Genomic DNA, 20,851 nt, shown 5'->3' with positions numbered 1-20,851 from the left:
TACCACCAAGTAGGGAGACGTACTGGAGTTTGAGAACTATAATTGCATGCAGAGAGAACGGTGGAAATGTCATTGGCTTCTGTCTTGGCTCTTGCATAAGAAACAGATTGACCTGACAGGGATAAATGTAGGAAAGGGACACTTGCCCACTGCCATTGAGTTGATGCCAACTCATAGTGACCTGATAGAACTGCCCCTGTGGGTTTCCAGGGAGAAAAACTTGGCCTTCCTTCTCTGTAAACTATTACAGTCTTGGAAACCTACAGGGGTCACAATGCATCAGCATTGACTCATTGGCAGCGAGTGAGGGAGGGAGTGGGTTCCCAAGACTGCAACTCTTGATGGGAGTAGAAAGCCTTGTCTTTCTCCTGCAGAGCAGCTGGTGGTTTCAAACCACTGACCTTGCAGTTATCAGCCCAAAGTATAACCACTACGCCACCAGGCCACCTTAGAAAAGGGGCAGATGCTTTCAAAACTGAAAGCACAATTGGGAGAATTAGTTTGGCTAATTTTGATGGTGAATTAGTTTGAGGAAAAGAAGGTAATCTAGACTAGTGGTTCTCAACCTGTGGGTTGCGAACCCTTTGGAGGTTGAACGAGCCTTTCACAGGGGTTGCTTAAGACCATTGGAAAACACATCTTTCGGATGGTCTTAGGAACCAAGACACCACTTCTCTATCCCTCTCTAGGCGGGTCCGCCCACATGCAGATACGCCCACCTACGAGTACCCGACGTGAAGACTGTTTGTTACCCATGCTACACCATGCTTCAAGACAACATTTCACTTATTTGTCATTAGAAAGAAATAGTTCACAATATAGAATGACATGTTGTTTTTGTGAATCATCTCTAGGCTTTAACTATGTTCAATTTGTAACAATGAAAACACATCCTGCATATCAGATATTCACATGATGATTCATAACAATAGCAAAATGACAGTGATGAAGTAGCAACAAAAACAATGTTATGGTTCGGGGGCGGTCACCACCGCATGAGGAACTGTATGAAAGGGTCACAGCATTAGGAAGGTTGAGAACCACTGCTCTACACTAAAGCAGAACATCCAGCCTTAGAGTTTGACCAATATCTTAGGTAAATCGGAACTGAATGTTGAATCAGTGCTCAATGCACATCATAAGTTTACAATTTTTTTGGCTTGCAGGAAGCATTTGATACATAATATATAGTTTGTATGCACCCGCTCCTCTTCAAATTATGCTTTGTCTCTTTAAAGCTCCAAACTAAAATAGGTTCTGTAGATATCACTAAAAAAGATGCCGGGGGTTTAAGTGGAGAGAAAATGTTTTGAGAATGATGTACAAATGCGCTTTGCACAATTGCTGTGTGTATGGATTGCGCTAACAGTTGTATGAGCCCCTAAGAAAATGTTTAAAAAAAAAAAAAAAGAAAGAAAGATAGGTCAAAGCTACCATAAGACAAAACTGTAATAATTCAGATTCTGAATTTCATCCATAAATGTAATTTAGCTCAGTAATAATTTTAGAACACCTAATATACAAGAGAGTTTCAAAACATTCGTTATCTTTTAAAAAATTGTGTGTGTGTTTTTTATAAAACATTTACCAGTTCCAATGCTTTTTTAAAAATCACTTTATTGGGGGCTCTTACAGCTCTTCTAACAATCCATATATCCATTGTGTCAAGCACACATGACATAAGTTGCCATCATCCTTTTCAAAATAAACATTTTTATATGTGTAAAAAAAAAGAAATTGGGTGCAAACTGTTTGCATCATTTATCATAAAAAAAAGAGAAGGATTTGAAACTAGGGAGATCCAGCTTCTCTGTGAGCTTGAGTATCCTAAGTGGTCCCAACCGAGTGAGGAGTCCTCTCACAGAATATGACCCACCAGAAAGTTGCACGTTCTGTTCTAGAGGCCGACATTTACATGATCAAATCACTCAGAACTCAGTTCAGTTACAAAACCAGAGAAGTGACTCCTGTGCCAGTTCTTGCCAGAGCCACCCTTCTGGAACCCTCCCAAGGCACCGTGCCACGTTCAACTCACGGTAGGTGCTCAACAAGGGGACACGTATCTTCCTTGTTTCAAGCAGACCACACAAAAGTGGACTACCGTGGATTACCTTAACGCGCAGATCAACCACACTCTCTACGATTCTATTCAACACGCACTTGAATTTGATCAAGCAGATTTATTCTTAGCCAAGCCACGCTTATGCTCAGTATCAAAGAAATCTTATTTTTCATAGCCAAGAGAACTAAATTCCAGACCCAAGAGCAGAAGAAAAAGAGAAGGAAAGAATTGGAATGTTTTGGAATAAATTAAGAAATTTTTGAAATTGAAAATTACATTGTTTGAATTACTTTATATAAAATATACTGGCAAAGATTAATGCCTATAAAAGCTATTAAATTAGGTTTCTCATTTGAGAGATGCTATAACTTAAAGTACTGATTCTGTGAGTTAAATTATTATGGTATTAAGTAATTGTTTATTCAATCCCTGTTTACTGGGCATCTGCTTATGCCCAGGTCCTGTGCTCAGTATCACTCACTCACTGCCCATGAAATGAGTTCAACTCTTAGAAACCCCAAAGACAGGGCAGAACTGTCCCTGTGGGTTTCCAGGACTGTAGCCCTTTACGGGAGTTTAAAGCCTCACTTTTTCCCCATAGAGCAGTTGGTGATTTTGAACTGCTGACTTGCAGGCAGCAGCCCCACTCATAATCCACCACACCACCTGGGCTCCTTCTGCTAAGTGTAGTGGGTAACAAAAGTATCAGCCATTAGTCTTGACCTTAAGAGTAATATATTCTTTTTTCAAAGGCTTTTAAAAATTATAAAGTAACATACAGATATAGAAGACCACATTAAAAATGTATAGCGTATATAGTGAGTTTATCAAAAGAAAAACACTCTTGTAGCTAACACCCAGCTCCTTGAGCTCTGCTGGCCAGAGGCGTTCCACCCCTTTTTCTCATCCCACTTATAGCACCTGCCCTCCAAAGTAGCCATGATCCTGATGCCAAGAGTCACCACTTGCCAGATTTTCATAGGAGGGAGTCCTGGGGTGTAGTGGTCACATATGTGCTGGGGTGAGATCCCTGTGGTCAGCAGTTCAAAACCACCAGCAGCTCCGAGAGAGAAAGACGGGACTTTCTACTCCCAGAAACAGTTACAGTCTTGGAAACCCACAGAGGGTCACTATGAGTCAGCGTTGACCCAACGGCAGTGAGTTCGGTGTTGGTTTTTTAACATCTAAGCATGTAGTCCTAGAAGTATAGTTTAGTCTTGTCCATTCCTTTTTAAATCGTTTCAATCTAAAAGTTCTCTTTTTCTCCAGTTTCTTTCCAGTGTTGCTGACTGCACATTCATGGTGAATTTTCTGTTCCTCTCCTTTGTACTTCCTGAGCACTGGGGTCAGTGGTGAGGAGAGAGGGGAGAGCCAACATCCTGGAGCAGCAAATCTCAGCTCAAGACCGGGTCACCAAGGGATACCAGGAGTGCATGCTGACCAACCAATCTGCCCCGGGTGGAGGTAAATTACATGTGTCCGACACTTGCATTTGACTTAAACCTCAATGTAATACTCACAGATGGCCATTACATCACACATCATATTCTGCAATGTAACATTTTAATAACACTAAAATTAATTTTAAAATTAAGCATTGTCCTAATTATAATGGTACTTCCAAGAGAGGCATAAAACCATCTTCAGTCGGGTAGAAACAAAATTGGTAATTTAATTATTCTACAGGGATATATTCTAATTTTAGATGGGGAACCATATATATTTTAAGCCCCAGCCTAATTAGATGTGCTGCATTTCCTCAAATTAACCTCCTGTTGAGAGAGTGTTATGTTTCAAAGATTACAATAACAAGTTTAACAATGAAGGGTAAGCATCAAATTAATACACTGAATTAATTTTAAACTTTAGTGCTAGCACATTATTGCCTTTACTGCTAACATAAATTTGTTAAGAACAAGGCAGTTACGATTAGTAAATCGTTAGCTATGTTCTAAAGTAGGCTCTGGTTATGTAATTTTAAATTCACAATGAAGACACGTAGGCTCTAGAGAAGACCCCAGGTGGCTTGCAGTGTTAAATAGCAGATTAAAGTCAACGCAGCTAATTTCTTTACTTTAATCTTATTAGTGGCACAACAGCTGTCGACTGTAACTATCTCTGTAGAGCCTTCTGAGACACAAGCAAAATGCCTCAATATGTCAAATGGAGATGACGATTTATCAATCACTCTAGCTAATTAGCTTACAAGACAATTTTTAAAACTTTTATTGTCTTGGGGAAAGTGGTTCATTTTTAGTAAACCTTCATCTAAACACAGCTATTCAGAATGGTATTAATATAATTCTGCCTAGAAATAAAACACAGTATATTAAGGATGGGCTGTGTTCTTGGCACTGACTTTTTACTGATGTCTGTGGAGGACCTCTGATGTAGTGACCCCTGAGGTGGTACCAGCCTCTAGCTCCCTGATGTCTACCTGTTACTATAGTAAATCCCAGGATGCATTTACTCATCTTTGCCACCTGGGTTTGGGCCTTGAGAGGGTATTTAAGATTAAAATATAAATATCATCTTTTTTTTTCTTTTATGCCATCATCTTTAGATCTCCCTTGACTATATACAATTTACCCCTTGAACAACACGGGGATTAGTGGTGCCAACCCCCCAAACAGTTGAAAATCCGTAGGTAACTTTTGACAACACTAAATGTCACCAGTGATAGCCTCCTGTTAAAAGGAACAGTTGATTAAAATACAGTGTAATACTGCGCCAACATACAAGCAGCATTTTTGACTCTAGAATAAAGCCTTTTTTAAAAAGTGCAATCTTCAGCATCTTTTGATAATTGTTCTATACCTTCCTTGGGAGAATCACTATAATTAGAAAGATATTTAATTTAAAAATTAATCTTGGTGTTATTAAAAGGTTATGTGGTAGAACACGATGTCTGATGTAACAGCTATTTGTCATTATTACACTGAGTTGTGATTCAATGATGCATATAATTTACATCCACTTGGTATAGTAGTGGATTACAAGTTGGGTCGATAACTGCAAGGTTGGCAGTTTGAATGCACCAGCCTCTCCTTGGGAGAAAGTTGAGGCTTTCTGCTTCTGTAAAGATTTGGAGATTTGGAAGTCTGAGGGGGACATTCTCTCTGTCATAGGGGGTTCCTAGGAGTCAGAATGGACTAGACAGAAGTGGGCTTAAATTTCTTTCAAGTGAGGATTAATTGTGACACCTTCCTTCCTTCCTTCTTTCCTTCTATCCGTCCACCCATCCATCCTTTTACAATGGTCCTTATGCTGGATTCATTCATCTTGAAACAGGTAAACCGTAGCCACAGACCTCAGTCTATAGGAAATATCAAGCAACTCAACTTTTCTTCTTTTATTGAAATTAAAAGATAATTTTATTGGAGGTTCTTACAGCTCTTATAACAATCCATACATCAACTGCATCAAACATATTTGTATATAGGTTGCCATCATTATTTTCTAGACATTTACTTTCTATTGAGCCCTTGGTATCAGCCCCCCATCCCCCACCCTCCACCCAAATTGTCTTTTTAATAACATGACTTTTCTGTGCTTCTTAGCAGCACTTCCAGTATCTCTTGGCACTTTGTGTGGATCCCAGTTTATGGTATTGCACTAACCCCAACTGAAAAGTAAGCAGGACTACACCAGATCACTTTTCACTGTGATATGCAGTTTAATGAAGATACGAACTGCTCTCATGGATATGATTAGTGTCACATGTCATGGCCTTCAAAAAACATCCGTTTGTAAGTAGCCCCACACAGCTCAAATCTTGGTTGTCCCAGGGTCAACTGTACATGTGATTTTTGGCCTGCCTTTCCCAATTTCTGTTAGGTCAGAGCCTCATGCTCACGTTTGGTCCTTAGGCTTCTAGGAGGAGACCTAGTGATATAGTGGGTCAACCACTGGGCTGCGAACCCAAAAGGATAGTGGCTCGAACTCACCAGATGCGGTAGTCATCTAATCTGATGTCGATTTAAGGATTCAGAGTGTAGGGATGGAGTCTAGGCTGTCAATCTGGAGTTAGTCAATGAGACTTCTGTGGACATGGCCTTCTCCTGAGAATTCTGGGAAATCTGGTACTTCCTCCTTGGAGGCAGAAGACAACTCTCTCTGCCATTCCCTGGGAGACATTGCAGAAGACAAGCCACATGGATGCAACCAGACCTCTGAAGCCGGAGAAGCCACAGAGAGACCCCTGCGAGCACTGATGCTTACAACGCCACTGGACCCAAAGACTTTCTACCCACTGGCTTGTGATTGTCCTGCATTTGGCATCATTGCATGTGTTTTGTGAGTCTGAAGAGGACTTTATAGACTGGTATCGGACATACGGGCTAATATCAGACTGATGGCCTTGGACTGGACTGGGTTGGGATGTTTTCTCAATGTTCAATTGCTCTTGTATAGAAACCTCTTTCTTACACACATATGTGTGTCCATGCACTTGTTTCTCTAGTCTACACAGACTCACACACCAGATAACTGCTCCATGGGAGAACTACATATGGGAATGCTTCCATGCAGATCCATGGCATCAGAAGCCATAAGGAGCAGTCCCACTCCGTCCTATAGGGTTGCTGCGAAGGGACCTGACTCAGCAGGAGTGGGAGTAAGAAGGTCTTATGTTGGGTGGAGAGAAGTCTCTGGGGCATGCCCTGTGTGGATCATGTACATCATGCCAATAACCCGCACCAGAGAAACCACACACTGAAACTGAGACCCAAGTCACCAAATAATACCTCAACCACCAATTGGAAAACACTAAAATTTAAAAAAACAGCAACTCACCATGATGGGATTTGTATAAAATGTTCATGAAATTCTCCTTTGATTCAAATAGTGAACGTAAATGTTCACATACCATCACCATCTGGAGCACTCAGATTTTTCAGCGAGGCAAGCAAAGAGCCCTAGAGATGCAAATTTTGAACTAAATAGCACTTTCTGCTAACATCTTAAATAATTAAATTTTGTTTTGCGGTGTAGTGTAGACTAATATTCTGCTGATTAGCCTTAGTCTCCCAACCATGACATAAGCTCTCAGAAAATGACAATCATACAACCTGTGGCACAGGAAAAAAAATCAACAAACACTTGCACCCTGATAATACCTCTCTGTCTGATGACACCACGTAGGCAAGCGGGTACAGGAGAGAGCACTCAGTCCCTCCTGTCAACCCGATGACCAACAGTGAATGATCAAGCTCTTTAAGGTGCTGGGTCCATTTATGTGACACTTTGGTGAAGACACGCAAAAGCCTCTGAATATTAAATAGTGCTGTGACTTCTGTATCTTAGTGCCAAGTGTTCTGCAGGGGCTCAGAACCCCTCCTACAGAAAGGTTCCCCTTTCTTATTCATCTTTTACCCAAAATATGTATTAAAAAAGCTGCTGAGTACACGACATTAAAAATTGGTTAAGTGACTGAATTATTTTATTAAATAGGACAAGTGTTAGGGTTTAAGTCATGCTAGTGTGGCAACAATAATAGAAAGATGGATGAATAAGTCAGATGTGAACTTCCCCCTGAAAAATTAAAAAATGAAGAAGGAATAATCTTTTACCTGAGTTAATCCTCTTGGCCCAATCATCAAATCTACACACTTCTGACATTTTCTCACAGTGTTGTAGTATTCTTTTTCTTGTTAGGGCATTTCATCTTCTAAGTGGCAGCCAAGTGCTGACAGTTCCCCAAGGACATCCTCCATGGCAGGCCCCGGGCGTGTCCAGGAGGAGCGTCTTCCTCCTCTGGTAGGCAGGGAAGACCTCAACTCAGTCTTTCAGACCCCGCTTAGATGGTACATCTTCTAAGAGAGGACCTGTGCCCTTTTCTGACAGTCACTCCATCCACTGTGCTAGGTCTGTCCTTGGGCTGTACTTCCTCAGTGCGTTACTTTCCCCGCGTCTGGCACCCTCAGAGGAGTACGCCCCAGGATGGTCGGGGCAATGCTTTATTTATCTCCACAACTCTACTGAGCAGTGTGCAGTTCACACTGAGGGTCGTACAAGGCTGTACAGGTCGTACAGCATTTGGAGATGTGCAACCGCATATTTGTCTGTCAAAATGATGGGTGGCTTCTGCTGGTACCTAGCTGGGTGGGTCAAGGATACCACACACCTTGCCAAGTGCAGGCCAATCTCAGATTCTGCCCGACCTGTTATTTCCCTGCCCTGCCCACTTCCCCCACCCCACTGAGAAATATGGGGTTCTAAGGCATGCTAGAGCATGACCTTCCACAGAGCTCCCTCATCCATGTTTGCATTGCATATTTACAGCAACTCCACGGTTGGACTCTTTCCCCACTTTCTGCATGAATGAGACTATGGTGCCATCCGACATTGGCCAAGCTGAGATTTGAACACTAAAGCTGAGTTTAATCCATTAGTGCATTTATTCCCTTTTTTTCTAATTATAAATACAAGTGTTTCTGGCTTGAATTCTAAAATTAACCTAGTAAAGAAGTGAGCACATTTGCAGAAATAATTTTTGGCTTCAAATACCTTAAATGTAAGAAATGAAAATAATAATAATAATTTATAATTTATCAACGGGTCACGAGGGTGGGAGGGGAGAGAGAGGGGAAAAAAAGGAGCTGATACCAAGGGCTCGAACAGGAAGTAAATGTTTTGAAAATAATGATGGCAACCTATGTACAAATATGCTTGATACAGTTGATGTATGGATTGTTATAAGAGCTGTAAGAGCCCCCAATAAAATGATCTTAAACAAAACAAAAATATCTTAAATGCTATATGTATATATAAAATGTGGTATTACAATCCACATCCTAGGTCAGTACTCTTCAAGAATTAAAGGCCATGGTAGCAAACGATGAGAGGCCCCAAGTTAGGAGAGTGCTCCACGCTTCTGAGCGTGCCTGCCAGGGTTTTCAGTCAGACTCGGCCACATCCCACCGCCTCTCACACTGGCAGCAACATCATTTCATGTCAATTTGGAGATGTATAAAAGTGTATGGGGTGGTATTCAACCTGTCAATCAGGGCAGCCTGATGGTGACTCCTTGTGAGTGTGGCCTTCTCACAAGGAGGGCCCTGGGAAACTCCCCTGCTCTCTCTGCCTTCCCTGGTTGCTGCCAGAGCCCTGGAGATGTTACTGCTGCTAGTGGATCCAGACAATTTTGCACCCACCGGCCTGTCGTCTTCCTGCATTCTGCAACATTGCATGTGGCTACATGAGTTCGAAGAGGCACTTATAGACTGGTTTTGGCCTTATGGACTTGAGTTGAACTGGGCTGGAATGCTTTCTTGATAGATAGAATTACTTTTTTATTTTAAAGATTTTATTATTAATTGGGAGTTAATACATATATCATATCACTCCATAGTTCAATCACATTAAGCAGAATTGTACAGTTGCTACCACAATCAGTTTCTAAACATTCTCTTTCTTCCTAGACCCCTTGACATCATCTCCCTTTTACCCCATCACCACTGTATCTGTCCCCCCGAAACCCTGACTCTATTGTTGTCCCTGTAGGTTCATCAGTCCTGGGTTTCATTCACTGAAAAACAGAGAAACATAACACAACTTCAAGAGGGAACCTCCAATGACATAACACCTCTGAGATACATCCTAATAAGGACAAACAAAAACAAAACAAAACAAAAATACAGAAAATGTTGAAAAGCAAATCAGGACCATCATACATCAGAGGGGATCAACTGACAACGTTTTAACTGTTCAAGTCAGCTTTATGCCTTTGATCTTCTATCCAAATCTCTCCAATGTCCTCTGTTTAGTGGCCCTGTTCTTTCCATCCCTCCATTGTGAATAGAGGGAGTTCACCAGGGGCTTGTTTCCTATGTAGTTCCCACAAATGCATCTTGGGATCCCACTGTCATCTATAGCCTTCTGCAATCCAGATTCTCACAATTTAGACTCTGATACTAACCCTTCCTTTGACTTCAGATGATATGATTTATAATCCTTTGGTGTCTGATGATGGTGTGCTTCTTCCACGTGAACTCAGTTGACATCTCACTCAGGTAACTGCTTGTTTGGAGACATGCCTTTAAGACTCAGACGTTATTTGATCTGATAGCCGGGCATCATCTCATTTCTTGACCACATTTTGCTATAGCACCCGTATCTTCTGTGTTCCCTTCCTGAGGACGAGTATCGAGCAAGGTCATGATGTATGACCTAACAGTTCTTAAGTTGATTCTAGGATTTAGTGCAAGCCCAAACCCATTCCAGGAGCTATGTTTTTATAAATTTACATTTAATTTGGAGTTAGTACATATATCATATCACTCCAGAGTTCAAATCACATTAATCTGAATTGTGCTGTATTAAGATATGTATTATTCCGGCAAACCTGTGACGGACATTATTTTATTTTGTTTGTGCATATTAGGGTGTACCTCGGAGCTGTTATGTCATTGGGGGTCACCCTCTTGAAGTTGTGTTCTCTGTTTTTCAGTAAATGAAACCCAGGATTGATCAACCTACAGGGACTACAAGTCCAATCAGGGTTTTAGTGGCGTGGGGGGTGGGGGTGATACAGAGGGTGGTGGTGGTACAAGGGAGATGATGTGAAGGAGTCCAGGAAGAAAAAGTATGTTTGGAAACTGATTGTGGAAGCAACTGTACAATTCAACTTGACGTAATTGAACTACAAATACTTCTTAATATAAACTCTTTTTTATACATATATGAGAGTTTCTGTATTTGCTTCTCTAGACAACCCCTCCTGACACACAGGCCAAAGGAGTTGGCCACCGGCTCTACACCTAGTGACACTGTCTCCATAGAAATATGTTACCGATTCTAGCAAGGAAATGAGTAAGACAGCTAGATTCACCAAAGAGAAATTTGCTTTATAACCATTGGAATGCATCAATTTGGAAACACCAGAGCGATCTGCATTTCCAGGGCCTCAAATAGCAAGGCAGAGAACCATGATGCTTGTAGAACAACGTGGATTGTGATTTTCAATAAGGCAATATGCTGATCCCTGAATCAATAGCTGGGCTAGACAAGAATGAGTCCGTGGAGAAGGCGTAAGTGCAAAGGAAGTGGCCAGCAAGCCTCCGATAAGTTGTAATGTCCCCAGAGTGATTTCACAGGCGAGTCCAAGTCAAAGATTTTCGAAAGCAAGCACAAATGTTCAGCCAACCAAATATTACCTCAGAGCTTTGTAAATGGGAAGGAAAGGCCAGCTTACTCTGGGCTAGGAGAAAAGTCTCCAGACTGAAAACATGTCCCCCAAACTTGTAGTGTAATTTCCTCTTTCATAGCAGTACAGGCACCACAGGTAAAGCAGCTGCCCCTGGTGAATGCAGAGAGAGATGAGGGAGTAAGGGTGGGGAGATGCTCTGAAACCAGACTTGCGTACCTCAGTGTGCCAGGCGGGGGGACCCCACGGCCGTCCAACCGATTCTGACTCCTGACGACCCCAGACAGTGTCTGTACGGAAGGAAGCAGACAACCTGACAGCCTCATCGTTCTCTGTGGAGCAGCTGGTAGTTTTGAACCGCTGATCTGTGCAGTCAGCAGCCCAACACCTGGCACACAAGGCAACCAAGGCTCCAGGAATAGGATGGGGAGGGGAGGTATGGGTGTGGATAATCGTGCCTGGAGTTTTCTGACCTTCTAAACATAGTAACTTCCCCTTCAAAATAGGCAACAGACTTCAATTTTCAGAAAAAACAACAACAAAAAAACAAAAAATGGACCACTGCCAATCACGTTCTGTGACCGTTTTCTTTGACCTCCCATGTCTTTTTTAAACTTCTGTATCTCAGCAAACCTTGGGACACCATCATGACCTCGGGTTAATGGTCTCCCTCCTCTAGATGATAAATCTCTAAAGTTATCTTGTCCCACTTAAGGTCCCACTTAAGACCTAATAAATGGACTTTTTAAATAAAAAATTTTAAATCCATGAAATGATGAAGCTCCACGTACACAAACTCAGTTTCTATTAAAAAGTTGAGAGGTAGCCTCTGAGAGGGCAGCATTCTGGGGGGGGAAATCCTCTTCCATTATTTAGACGCAGAAGACAATGCTATTGGGTCTCAAACTATGTCCTCATTATAAAGTCAACGATGAGGTAATCAATGTAGGACTCAACAGCTCCCAATAAAGTAACACTTGAGAGGTGACAAAAAAAATCAAGCTACAGAATAGGAATCATTTGTTCTTTAAGAACTTTCGCATTCTTTTTAAAGCACTGTGCATAATAAACACTTTCCCACTTTTTTATTCTGAAGGTGAACTCTCTATATTATGCTGCTTTTAAGTGAGTTTACACCTTAGAATCCAGAGACAGCAAATATAACGTACATCATTAAATCTACCCAGAGTCCCCAAACAGGTTAGTAGAAAAGTGGGAAGCTCAGCCAGCCTCAGCTAGTTGGAACAACACTGAATGCTTATGGAGAAGCCCGTCAGCGTGCTTTCTCTCTGCGTTCCAGCAGAAAACTGCAGACAGGCGCTCGGTGCTTCTTGAGATGAGAGCATTTGGAAAAACAACCTCCAGGTTATAAGGAAGGCTCTGGAGCACACTCAAGTCGTTTTGTTTCAATCTGGAGTTAAATAGATCCTTCGTATTTGTAGTCAAAAGTTTCAGCCTCTTTTGTTGGGAAGGGGCAGAAATTCAGTCCAAATAGTTCCAGCAGAAAGCACTGTTTATTGTAAGGCTATTGGGAACTTTCATATGAATCCAGGAGAAAATGAACCACTAGCCCTCAGGAAGGGGCAAGAACAATGCCGGCTCTGTGGCCGGGACCCTCTTCATTTCCAGCCCCCTTCTCGCTCATGAAGCAGGTCTGGTTGTCCCCTTTTTTCCCAAACAGCCTTGGTTAGTCCTGCTGCACTTAGAGTGAATGTAAGCCCTGGAAAGGCCACATCAGGTATTACGCCACATGATTTTTCAAGTTCAAATACCTAAGAAAGCAGTAATTGAAACGAGTTCTGAAATTCCTGTGAGACACTGGGATGGCCTACCTGAACTTTTTTTAGGTTGGGGAACAAGGACTACATTGGCAACTGATGAATGAATTGGTGCTCTCACACAGAACGTCTACTTCTTGCTTTAATCAGCAATGTCTGCTGAGGGCAGCATGCCCTATGGAGCCGCTTAGAGACGGCATGGGTGCAGTGACGACAGCCGGGGCACTCGGAACATCCTGAAAGAAGGAAGCAGCCCAAAGGAAGGGCGCTGAGGTGAACTTGCTAAGCCAAGAGGAAGGATGAAAGGGGAGAGAAGGTAGCTCCAGGTGAAAACCGGCAGTCTGCAAACGGAAGAAAGCAGCAGAGACTTAACGGGAATGAGTCCCGAAGAGAAGGGTCATAGAAGTCCAGAACCAGAGTAAGGACCATTGAGCTGCATGAAGACAGGAAGGAACAGGGCGAGCAAAGTCTTCCTCAGAGCAACAGGCTTAAAAGACCCCAGGGGTGGGGGTGGGGGGGCAGGAAGAAGAGGGGGAGGAGAGGGGAAGCCAGACAAGAAAGGAGGAGCGTGGCGTTACATTGAGGAGACTGCCAGCCCGTCATGAGCTGAAAGGTGGACACAGTCTTGAAAGGGAAACTCATTTGCTGGGTAGACTTTTACTCAAACCACAATGCGATGTTAAACAAAAGAAGCAGTAGCCCGAGCTACGGAGCAGAAGAGGTCAGACTGTTCAGGAAACCAAGTCTGCATACACTGGCAACGGAGCCAAACATGTGGTCTTCCATGCAGTCTGTGGACCACCAGGGTGGCTCTTACAGAGGCAATGCTGCCTCAACTGTTAAGAGTTTAAAGCATCTCATTCTGCAGGGCTGTAAGAGCCCCAAGGACAAGTCTGCTGTGAATGGTTCCTAGATGGGCTATCACATCCCCATGCCCCTGGGTACTTACAACGGTTCCCAAGAGCAGAATCCCTAGAAGACAGCTCCTGGGGGCATCAAAGACTAGAGTCCCTAGACCCTTTGGCTGCTCCAGAACGCAATGGAAACTCTTTCCCACTAGAAGACAAACTGCTTCAGCCTCCATCTGCCTTATAAAGGCCATAAAACCCAGAAGAATCCTGGGGGGCAGAACCTCACCAGGCTTGGGAGAGCAATTCTGAACTTTCTCTCTGCCTCTTGCAAAGGATAAACACTCTTTCAAAGGGGGCATCGTGGCTCTCTCAGGCTGCAGTCATGCCCCCAATATGATTGCCTTAGGAATCCCAGGCCACCCAGCCCGCTCATTTTGGCAGTGGGCCACACACATGGTGGCTGGTGACAGTGAGGAGCATCTGACACGGTGGCCAGCACTGAGGACATGCCCAATAGATGTTAGTTTCTGTCTCCTCACCAACTCGAAGGGCAAGTCAATGCAACCCTGCCAAGTGGGGTGGAGACGCCACAGAAGAACACACTCTTTATTTTACTTTGGAGAATGCATCTGTGGTACCGTGATGTAAATGATCTTTCTAGAAGCAACACCCCACAGCACATCATTCCATAGTCTGGATTTATTTGTCTATTACAGTCAATGATGATTGCTTTACCTGCATAGTGCTGTTTGATTACACATGTCCTGTCGAGTAAAAAGCTGCAACCCTAAGTTTGTTTGCTATGAACAAGCACACGTCATAAGGGCTACAGCAGGGGAAGATCTACTCTTTTTCATCACAGATTAAAAAGGGAGCCGACTACGTGCTCTGCGTCTAAAAGTCAGCTAAGGATACAGCTCCAGCACAGCCTCTGTCTAGTCTTCTGAGTAAGCAGCGATTGCTGACACATGATGGACTCACTAATCCACAGACAATTAAAGGTGCGATTCCAAACAAAATCATCTAAATTCCAGCTAACAGAGTGGTGAAAATCAGGCAGCCCCTCTTTGGTCTGAGATCGCATCCTGTTGTTAAATCAACAGTCAAGCATCGGATGTAGTATCCCATAGAGAGAGAATTCATCCATGAGTTCCAACAATGTCTGCTCAGCTGCCATATGGCTCCCAAACAAGGTACCTACTCCGGTCTCTGAGCAGAGAGATTTCCAATCTAGGTGGGGAGAGGACAGCACAAGATGCGGAGAAGTTAGTAAGACAATGTACAATGAGGCCTTAAATTGAACTGTTTTCCAACCGGCGTGGTACTTTTTCACTGATTGAGATGCAGGTACTTAAGTTCTAGAGGCCAACTTTCAGCCTGGCACAAGGTTTTGAGAACACCAAAATTAAACCAGAGGCCTATGTCAGGCTGCACAAAGGATCTTGACAGGAAGGGCTAACATTTACCAGGATGAAGGTTAGATGTGGGGTAAAATAACAACAACAAGGAGACCCAAAACAAATGTGTGAGTGAAATGAATAGATGACAGCTTTTAGAAGCCCAAGGGACAAAGATTTAGGAACTGAAAACTCGACAATTCAGTAGTATAATGTATGGGCAAAGCAATACCAACAGCAAAAACCGATTCGTTAACCAAGTAATTTGTGCAAGGAACAAAACCACACGCCTTTCTAATTCTCACAGCAGCCCTAGGGATGGTTATTAGTCTCACCATTTAATTGAGGCACCGATATGACCAGTAGCTTGGCCCAAGGTTGTTTAGGTCATAAATGGAAAGCCAGGAGTTAAGCCCACATCATCTGACTCCAGATCTTGTCAATTGTACCACGTGCTCTACTTTGCTGTTTATGAGATGACTTTCATATAAAAAGCATAACTACTTTTCATCTAAAAGTCTTTCAGAAGAACAGTGGTGGACAAGAAGAACCAGCGGCTGGATTAGTTCCCCAACAGAACAAGCTGAAGTACCCTGAAAAGTTAACCACTGGTTACTGTGTTGTCCTTGGGACCACTCAGAGACCACTTTTGATGGCCCCAAACATGTGTTGGCCTCTCTGGGAAGTACGACATCTCCAACTGCCTGAACAGTGCCTGCAGGAATGGAGTGCCCGTGGGAGGCAATGCGCACTTTATGATCACCGTTACTATGTAAATGTGCTATACAAACACAACATGCCATGTGGGTTGCAGCCTCAAGTCACAGCAGATCCATCGTATTGACATAACATGGGGCATTCTTTATGCCCAAAGGAAATGACAAAGTGCCATTATTTCCAAACACTCAACGCTCTGTCAAACAACTCATAGTAGCCTAAGTCAAAGAAAAGGCTAGAATATACGTCACTCATTCTTCTGTACTTGTGTTCCTCCATTAAAGTTCGGAGGCAGAATAACACGAGCCTTCCCCAAGGCAGGCACAACATGAAATGAACATTGTCTTGCTTTAGGTGATCTTTCTTGGCATCGAAGACTGTTTTCCTTTTTTTTTTTTTTTTACTTCTTTTTATTTTTATTTTTTCTTCTATCTTTTAAAAAAAAATCATTTTATTGGGCGCTCGTACAACTCTTATCACAATCCATATATACATGAATTGTGCCAAGGACATTTGTACATTCATTGCCCTCATCATTCTCAAAACATTTGCTCTCCACCGAAGACCCTGTCATCCGCTCCTCATTTTTCCCCCTCCCTTAAGAACCCTTGATAATTTATAAATTATTATTTTGTCATATCTCGCACTGTCTGATGCTGAAGACTGTTTTACTGGCGCCCATTTGTTCAGTAAGCTGACTCTGGAAAGGTACATTCTGACGAAGTCATCTCAAAGAAAACCAACAAGACTCAGCTGCTCTACGGGCTTTCCTTGTCTCTGACACAGGCCGAACGATGCACTCAACATTCAGAAAGTTGCAGAGATTTAAAATTTCACAAATGGGTAAAATTCTAAACGTAATGTCGTTTTGTTTTATTTTAAATGATGGGGAGCACAATTCGCTTGCAGCAAGTTATTTAGCAGTAATTATAGGACACTACTGAGGGACAGGTAGCTCCTGCCTTTTGCAAGTTCCAGGGACATCGAGTCTCTCTGAAGAAAGCGCTGCAGCAGTACCTGCTCTTATTAACTGACAGAAATCTAGAGGACGCTGGCCTTGACCAAGAGGGGCCGAGCTAGACAAGCACTGCATTTGTTTTCCAGTGAGCTGCTACGACTCACTCAGCAATGAGCACGACACAGCCGACTCCTCCGGGAAGCAGACTCAGCTTCTCAGCATCAAGCCACGGTGGCTTTGGACTGTGGCTGTGAGCACAAGACGTTCAGCTATTGTAGGTGCTATTTGGTATAAAAAATTTCCTCATATCAATTCATGGTCATTATTTCTTCTCTTTGCGTAACTTCACCTGATGAAAGGCTTCACATAGGCAAGGGGACCCGTGTGCTCCTGGAGTGACAAGGCAGGCAGGCGGGGCGGGGCGGTTAGGGGGGAGAACGGGGGCTAGCTGGCTTATCCACTCACACGGACAGCACAGAGGCGAGGGCTATCATCCAGGACACCTGCTGATGCACACGGTAACTGTTGCAGAAGATGCATATGGTGACTGTGGTCTAAACTTCTCAAACCCTGTGCTAGTTATCTCTGAAGAAAATTAACTAATGAAGGGTAGTCAAAACCAGCCTCTCTATGCAGGAGCCAAGAAGGCACAGAGGCTGAGCTAAGGTGGTGGAGGAGCTCATCAGACAGAGGCGAGAGCCCACCAAGGAAAACGGGAGAAAGATTGAGGCTGGAGGCGGGCAAAGGGAGTGACGTGGTGCGTGTGCAGGTGAGCAAGGCCCGTGCAGGTGCGTGGATGGAAGGAGATGAGAACGAAGCCACTGCCCTGTGTCTACTAGTGCGCTGTGATTCTACATCTAAATGTAAACTAGGGACTCTTCTTCTTGTCTGTCTCTGAACAAGTCAAGAGGAGTCATCATCTTGAGGCTGAAGATGCTCGGTACAGGAGAATTATTAGCAGCAAGGCTAGATGCCTCCTGCGCCCAGCGAACAGTGCCAGCTAGAACGCATACATTGGTTGGCCTAAGGGGGGATGAAGGTACAAGTTCTCACTCCTCAAAAAAACAAAGGTTCTCACTCCTCGATTTGGTGTTAGCCAGTGCTCATTAGAAGGGTCCCACTTTGGACTCTCAAAATTCCAGAGCTTTCCTAAAAAGGGGGCTTTTAATTCTTGCTTAGGAGGAGCCCAGGCGGCATATATAACAGGTAAGTGCTCAGCTGCTCAGTTCCCCACTCAGCACTCACAGGGCAGAGGACAGTGAGGCAGGACGACAGCCTTCGGAGCCCCCCGGGGCAGTTCTACCCAGCCCACGAGGGCGACCCTCTACTTGAAAGACGCACACAGGAACAACAACTCTTGCATAGGTCTTGCCAGGCGCTGTGAGAACCTCTCTGGTCCCCTAAAGGAAAGGCAAGCCGAGCACCAGCTCAAGATGCCCTGTGCACACAGACAGAAGAAGCTTGTGAGCATCGGGCACCTAGGTTAGAGCTAGACAGGTTAGTGCCATGCACACTGCAGGCTGCCAGAAAACCAACAAACAAAACACTGAGCACATTTAGGATGAACAATATGAATGATTAACAGTTACTAAGAATCAAATGCCATCTCCTTTCCTATCTCATATATTTATTATTCTTCCTGCCTGCCTGCCAATTAATATACTGAGTGAGGATGGCATGCTCAACCACACACTATAAATAAAGTCCTTCTTGATTAAAAACAAACAACCAAACAACTCTTTTGAATCAGAAAAACCTCTGCTTCCTACAATGGCCTGCTACCTAAAGAGAGCTATCTAAAAGAGAGTGTCTCTACCTTGCTTCATTCATCTCTCTCTGCTCCGTCAGTACAGGAACCTGTGCTAACTTCAGTGTTCAAAAGTTTGTATGCAAAATGGCTTGTGTTGAGCAGGTAACTATCTTCAGTTAGGCAAGACTACTATTACTACCCACATTTATAGCACACTTCATAGCATACCAAGTGCTCTCCTATTTAGTATTTCAACTGCCCACCGCAGCAGTGTGAGATGAGTGTGATTACCCTCGTTTTCACCCATGAGAAGATAGCTGCAAGGAGATTAAGGCACTTGCCCACATTCTCTCAAGCAAAGTCAGGCCTAGAGATTACATTAGAACCCAGGTTTGTCAGAATCCAAAGCCAGTGGTTTTTCTATTTTACCAAAATATTTCCCAAGGGGGGTGGAAGTGTTCAAACCCCCGTCTCCCCCCTCCCCCCTACTATATCCAAACAAATCTGTCTAGGAAGAACTACAGCCAGCGTGCTTCTTCGAGGCTAGGATGGCAAGACTTCACCTTGCACACTTTGGACGTGTTGTCAGGAGAGACCAGTCCCTGGAGAAGGACATCCTGCTCGGTAAAACAGAGGAGTGGCGAACAAGAGGAAGGCCCTCAGTGAGCTGGATCTACACTGTGGCTGCAGCAAGGGGCTCAAGGACTAGGAATAACCGTGAGGATGGCACAGGACTGGGGAGGGTTTTGTTCTGTTAAGCCTGGGGTTGCTATGGGGTCAGAACCGACCTGATGACATCTAGAGACAACAATGGCATCCAACAGGCACAGGAAGCATCCTTGTTACTGGGCTACATAAACATGAAGTATGCATGCTTTCTCTTTGATATAAGTTGACTTCCATCAAAACGTTTCATTAAAACTATTCAGATAAGTCTCCAGGCTTTGTGCATGTTATAACTCAGGAATATCATACTTCGAAAATATTGCTATATGCTCCAATATCTCAGAGAGCTAGAGACCAAAGAATAACCTGAGAGAATAAGCAAGCAGATCTCGGGTGTCAATGCAATGTAGACCTCCTTAGAGGAGCAGTTTACAGTGAAAGACCAAAGTGCAGTTGAGTTCCCAGGAATTTGGCTGGGAACCTAGACTAGGGCAATTATGGCCTCAGACTGCTCTTCCTGTTTTCAAGGGACTTTTCCAAATCTCATAGCTCAGGCCTTTCTTAATGGACTGACTCACCTCTTCTTTGTTCAACACACAAAAAGTTAGCTCTCCGTTACTACTGTATTCCTTTTTGTTCAATTTCTGGAAGCATTTGGCGCTGCCCAGGAGTTCATCAATTCTTGACTGAGGATGAGAACAAGTCATAGACTCAGAGAGATTTCCTTTATAGGGCCTTTTAGGCTCAATTTGAATTTTCTAAGTGAAGTTGAGCACCTCTGTTTTCCTCCCTAAAGGGAAGTATAAGCTTTTGCTATTCAAGCCTGAACACACATACAATTTTCTTGTGGTCCCCCATATGGAAATCACAGGGCAGAAATGACTCACAAATGAAACGTGGAAGACGGATGAGAAAACGATACTTACTTAGGTGGAATTCGGGCAACTGTGTTCACATTGGTGACGGGGACCACTGCTTGAAGGATGTGCTCAACGGCTGTTAATCCACCAGCCACTTGAAATGCGATCTGATCTGCCACATTCTAGACATAAATACAAACAGAGGTTAGCCCGGCTCTCCAGGCATAACATTATACCCAAATGAAATATGTGGTTGCAGTCTGAAACATCCTGCTTGCCCAGTGATTCTTCAAGCACTTCTCCACTGCTCACTCAGTGCTAGGAATGGTGGGCCGACAGCATTGAACACTGAAAACGTAACGTAACGGTTGTTCCCAGGGAAGCTGAGAGTCGAATGCATGACATGAATGAAGTGATCACAAATAGAAGGACTTCAGTTAGGACAAGCAAGCGTGAGAATAAGCAAAAGGTGCTCTAGGAGGAAAAAAAAGGGGACACGTGTACACAGAGTCAGGTACCTCTGGAAGAGCCAAGAGTTTTTTTTTAATCATTTTACTAGGGGCTCATACAACTCTTATCACAACCCATACATACATCGATTGTGTAAAGCACATTTGTACATTCATTGCCCTCATCGTTCTCAAAACATTTACTCTCCACTTAAGCC

General features: G+C 43.5%; 1 protein-coding gene across 1 annotated transcript in view; it reads right to left on the bottom strand.

Moving 5' to 3' along the window:
• SCAPER (S-phase cyclin A associated protein in the ER) overlaps nt 1–20,851 on the bottom strand; it is a 346,349-nt gene that overhangs the window by 132,183 nt on the left and 193,315 nt on the right. Inside the window, exon 19 of the mRNA XM_030889085.2 lies at nt 20,251–20,366. Coding sequence (XP_030744945.1) covers nt 20,251–20,366 — 116 coding nt within the window. The remainder of the gene's footprint in view (nt 1–20,250; nt 20,367–20,851) is intronic.

This window comes from Echinops telfairi, unplaced genomic scaffold, assembly GCF_000313985.2.
Source record: "Echinops telfairi isolate 266 unplaced genomic scaffold, ASM31398v2 ScPeMD7_7475;HRSCAF=8513, whole genome shotgun sequence".
Classification (NCBI taxonomy): Eukaryota; Metazoa; Chordata; class Mammalia; order Afrosoricida; family Tenrecidae; genus Echinops; species Echinops telfairi.
This window is presented reverse-complemented; position numbering and strand designations above follow the sequence as displayed.